Source organism: Cannabis sativa, chromosome 7 (genome assembly GCF_029168945.1).
Source record: "Cannabis sativa cultivar Pink pepper isolate KNU-18-1 chromosome 7, ASM2916894v1, whole genome shotgun sequence".
Lineage (NCBI taxonomy): Eukaryota > Viridiplantae > Streptophyta > Magnoliopsida > Rosales > Cannabaceae > Cannabis > Cannabis sativa.
In genome coordinates, this window is record NC_083607.1 from 5,883,798 (window position 1) to 5,888,807 (window position 5,010).

Sequence of the window (5,010 nt, forward strand, 5' to 3'; positions counted from 1 at the left end):
TAAATAAATAGAGCGCCCTAGACTGCCCGCAGTTATATGGCCCTCAGCAAGTTCACACACACAAGCATCTAAAGTTCCACTCGCCACCGGCTCTCTAAACTTTCAGTTACCTTGGTCTGCACATGGTAATTTGATAAGGGTGAGCTACTAAACTCAGTAAGGAAATGTGTGTCAGGTAGTCACATAAATAAAAACAAAACTTAATTAAAATGCATATGCACATATTTAGGCAGATAGCAAAAAAATAAATTTAATCATATCACTAGTCACTAATAACTAGGTTCTAAGCTAAATCACATAATAATGATTACGCACGAGTCCAATTTTGGCAAATAAACTCGAGCTATTGGACTAAATGGCGGAGGGCTGGGTTCAGTAAAATCGTACCCACTACTAAATGGCCCCCTATCTACCATATAGACCCAACAGTCAAGTATTTAACCATTATCTTCTCGGTCAAACCATGTCACATAAACTATGATCTATCTAATTTAAATAATGGAAAACTACTATACATTATTTAAATAACAAAACGATCATAACTAAATAATGTGAATCTTATAAACACACTATTTACATACATACTTAAATAACATGAATCTTATAAACATATTATTTAAATATATATCTTTAGCAATGGCCATGCTCTAATACTGTAAACATACATAAATAACATGAATCTTATAAACATGTTATTTAAATATATTATACAGTACATTAAATAACAAATAATAAAGAGTCAGGCAGAAGACCTTAGTTAACTTCTCTTTTACTATACCCACTCTTTCTATGAATGTTATTACATACAGAAAACTTATATTTTTCTACTTAATTTCCTTACCTCGAATATGGAGTCCTAGCCTTGATTGCAATGAAAGTGACCCTTGAGAAACAATTGTCTTATGATAAACTTAAATTTCATACTTATTAATTAGAACACATTATAGGGTATATATATACATATATACATACATATATATATATATATGAAATCTTAAATTTGAATTTAGAAATCCAAAATTATAAAATCATATACCTTAGCTTCCAATAAGATCTAGTTGAGCACTAAAACTTGAACGTAAAATGATGGTAGTGGTGATGATATAATGAAGGAGATATATATATATATATATGTATATATATATTTATGAGAGGGTGATGGGGATAATAGTGTATAGTTTTGAAACTTGGAAAAAAAAAATAACGATAACAATGATGACGATCTTGGAGATTGTGTTGGCTATGACACACCGCAAGAAAACCTTGGTATGAAAGAATAGATAGTGAAAATGGTATTTTCTATATATAAATATATATTATGAACTTGGTTTAGGGGAGTGTTGAAGAGTGTATAAGGTTATGAGAGCTTATAGCAAAAGACGAGAGAGAGTGTTGGCTTTGTGTGTGTGTGTGAGTAAATAGGAAAATAATGGCACTTATTTATAGCCTAAGAAGTAACCACACTCACCTAAATTACAGCACTTAGTTAACTATGATTAACTATTTTTAAATTAATAAATAATGAAGTAAATAGATACACAATTTAAAATGCCAAACTCCACTTATTAGTCGGCCAACTTGTTTAATCAAGTTTGAAATCACTCATATACTAACCGAAACACAACAAATCATGGACTCAAGTCACATTTGTTGTGTAACAAAATCATTGAAGCTTACACATGTACATTTAAAATCTAGACTATAACTAATCTTGACTATTACTAGGTCATACGTTCAAGACTTCATTTGAAATGCTTTACTATAATTAGTTGAGTTACATCATCTACTCCTAAAATGAACACGTTGAAATTAATGAAATGGTCTCCTCATCTCCAATTCTTACCTTATGCCACATATTATAATATCACTAAATAATATCATTTAATAATTAAAATAACTCCAAATTTTTCTAAGTGTAATCCATAAAGAGCCTAATTCAAAATCTATAATAATTAATGAAAGTTCAATAATACTTCCATTCTACAAATACTCGTTTTTTTTTCTTTTGTTATTTTAAAGACTAATAAAAATAATTCTCTATTCAAGAAGCTAACTTATTTTATGCAATCACTATTTCCACATCGAGATTTTCAGATAACGTAGTAATAAAAATATTTTTGGTTACTACACTATGCTCCTTGATGTCGATCCTTGTTCTCCATGCACTGGGGTTTGTTCTGCCATAGCTTTCACACAAACGGACACACCACCGGTGTTGACAGCGCTCTGATACCAAGTTTGAATACAGAGAGAAAGCAGAGGAAAGAAAATAGACAGCAGTAATTTGAAAGAATCAGCTCAATGAATTCATTGGCTAGGCATTGTATTTATAAACATGTGTATACCGTACAAGAATAATGACCTAATAATATTTACACAATCACAAGGTAATCATTACAATCATTACAAGGGAATATTCTAACAATAATTGGTTACAATATGGGACCACATAATTCTGTTATGCCAGCTCACAACTTCTAGAGCAGTAGGGTAAATTTCATTTCTTCACTGAATTTTGTTAACCAGAAATTTATGAATGAACTTATGATTTTTTCAAATTTATATGTTATGAATTTTCAAGATTAAATTAACATATTCTTATAAAAATTTATAATTAAAGAACACAAGTTAAGTATTAACTTCCAATAGGTCATACAAGGTAAATAGTATAATCCTATACCATCTACAAATCACACTTTTTTAAGGTGATAATCATGCATCATTAAATTATTTTTATTAATCCTATTTTTTTCAAAATTAAAATCAGCGAACAACCTACAATTAATGATCAAACAAAAGTAGGTTGACAAATATTAAACATCCTTGAATGAACAAAATGTTGGACACCACAACACGTGAAAAACGTAATTACTTTAAGTATTGAAAAATCAATTACATCAAGACTTGAACATTTTTTACTAGACCACAATACACCAAATATTCACACTCTTATTTTAATAGTGGACACCTTTATAACACTCTTGTGTATAACTCACACTTTTGAAACACTTTATCTTTATGTTGGGACACTTTAGAACACTCTCTCACTCTTTTGAACACACTTTGAAGGCACTCTTGTTGGATGCACAACTTGAAGACCCATAACCCCTATTTATACTACTAAAAAGAAACCAACTATAATATTCTAGATAATTCTAGCTAATTGTGTTACTAAAATATTCTTGAAACTTCTTATGGATATTAATTCTATCTAATTCTAGATGGCTCTATAATTTTACCAAAATTATAAAAAAATTCTAGATACTTGTAAATGAGGTATTGATCTTTTGACACTCCCCATCAACACCAACTCTTCATAATGAGTTGGTCTCTCAGCTTTCGAAATCTCGCTGTGCTAAGTTCTTTAGTGAATAAGTCTGCTACTTGATCTTTGCTCTTCACTTGGCGCACCTCTAATTCTTCCTGAAGTACTTTCTCTCTGAGAAAATGGTAATGCACCTCCACATGTTTTGTTCGAGCATGAAATACTAGATTCTCTGCTAGATGGATATCATACTGATTATCACAATAAAGTGGCACTGCAAAATTTATGGATTGGTGTAAATCTTTCATTAGTTGGATCAACCACGTACTCTCCTGAGCCGCCATTGCTGCTGCTCTATACCCTGCTTCTGTGGTTGACAAAGACACTGTTGGTTGCCTTTTGCTACACCAAGACACTACTCCAGATCCAAGTTTGAATACATACCCAGTAGTTGATTTTCGGGTATCATGATCTCCAGCATAATCAGCATCGCAATAGCCGACGATCTTAACCTCATCACCTTTCTTATAGAAGAGACCATAGTTAATGGTATCTTTGACATACCTCAGTATTCGTCGTACTACTTCCAAATGTGGCTTCTTTGGTTGTTGCATATATCGACTTACTACTCCAACTACATAAGAAATGTCTAGTCGAGTCAATGTAAGGTAGATTAGACTCCCCACCAGTTGTCGATACATTGCTCCATCTTGCAAGTCCTTTCCAGCATGAGCACATAGCTTAACATTAGCTTCCATAGGTGTTGAGATCGGCTTGCACTCGAGCATTCCAAATCTTTGCAGCAAATCTTTAGCATACTTTTGTTGACAGAGAAATAAACCTTCCTTAGTTTGGTCAACTTCAAATCCGAGGAAATGTTTCAATTCTCCAAGCTCCTTCACTTGAAAGCGTACTGATAGGTTCTCTTTTGTTTGACAAATTTCTACATCATCATCTTCAATGATAATGAGATCATCGATATATACCAGTACAATTGCGATCTTTGCTTCCTTTATTTTGACAAATAAGCTTGAATCTGCATGTGCCATGGAATATCCGCTTTCTACTAAAAACTCAGCAATCTTTCCTTACCATGCTCGTGGAGCTTGCTTTAATCCATAGAGCGCATTATTCAGTTTGCAAACATAGTCAGGATGTGCTCTATTCTCAAACCCTCTTGGTTGCACCATGTCTATCTCTCTATCCAGCTCTCCATGTAGAAAGGCATTCTTCACATCCATCTGCCATAGCCTCCAGTCTTTACTAGCTGCAAGTGCTAACAGAACCCGCATTGTTGTAATTTTAGCAACTGGGCTAAATGTCTCGTCATAATCTAGTCCATATTGTTGAGAGAATCCTCGAGCAACTAACCGAGCCTTGTATCTCTCAATTGAACCGTCAAGATGAGTTTTTACCTTGTAGACCCATTTGCACGAAATGGGTTTCACTTCTTTCGACTTTGGCACCAACTCCCAAGTCCGATTCTTTGCTAGTGCACTTATTTCTTCTTTCATAGCTCCTAGCCACTTGGAGTTTTGGTATGCCTCTTCATATGACTCTGGTTCTCTGAACTTTTCTTCTTCAGCTACAACAGCATTAACATATTTTGAATTTGGCTTTTGTGCTCTTGTTGATCTCTGAAGTTCTGGTTGATTATCATCATGTCCTTCTCTTTGATGCATCCCTGTTTGCCATGGATTCTGAGGTGCCTCATCCTCGGTGTTTTCTTCTTCAGTTGTATCTTG

General features: G+C 33.4%; 1 protein-coding gene across 1 annotated transcript; it reads right to left on the reverse strand.

Annotated features, from left to right (window-relative positions):
- Window positions 1-3,300: 3,300 nt before the first annotated feature.
- LOC115696302 (uncharacterized mitochondrial protein AtMg00810-like) lies at window positions 3,301-4,314 on the reverse strand. Its single transcript, XM_030623211.1, has one exon. It carries the CDS (start codon window positions 4,312-4,314, stop codon window positions 3,301-3,303), a length of 1,014 nt encoding a protein of 337 aa, XP_030479071.1.
- Between the last annotated feature and the right edge of the window lie 696 nt (window positions 4,315-5,010).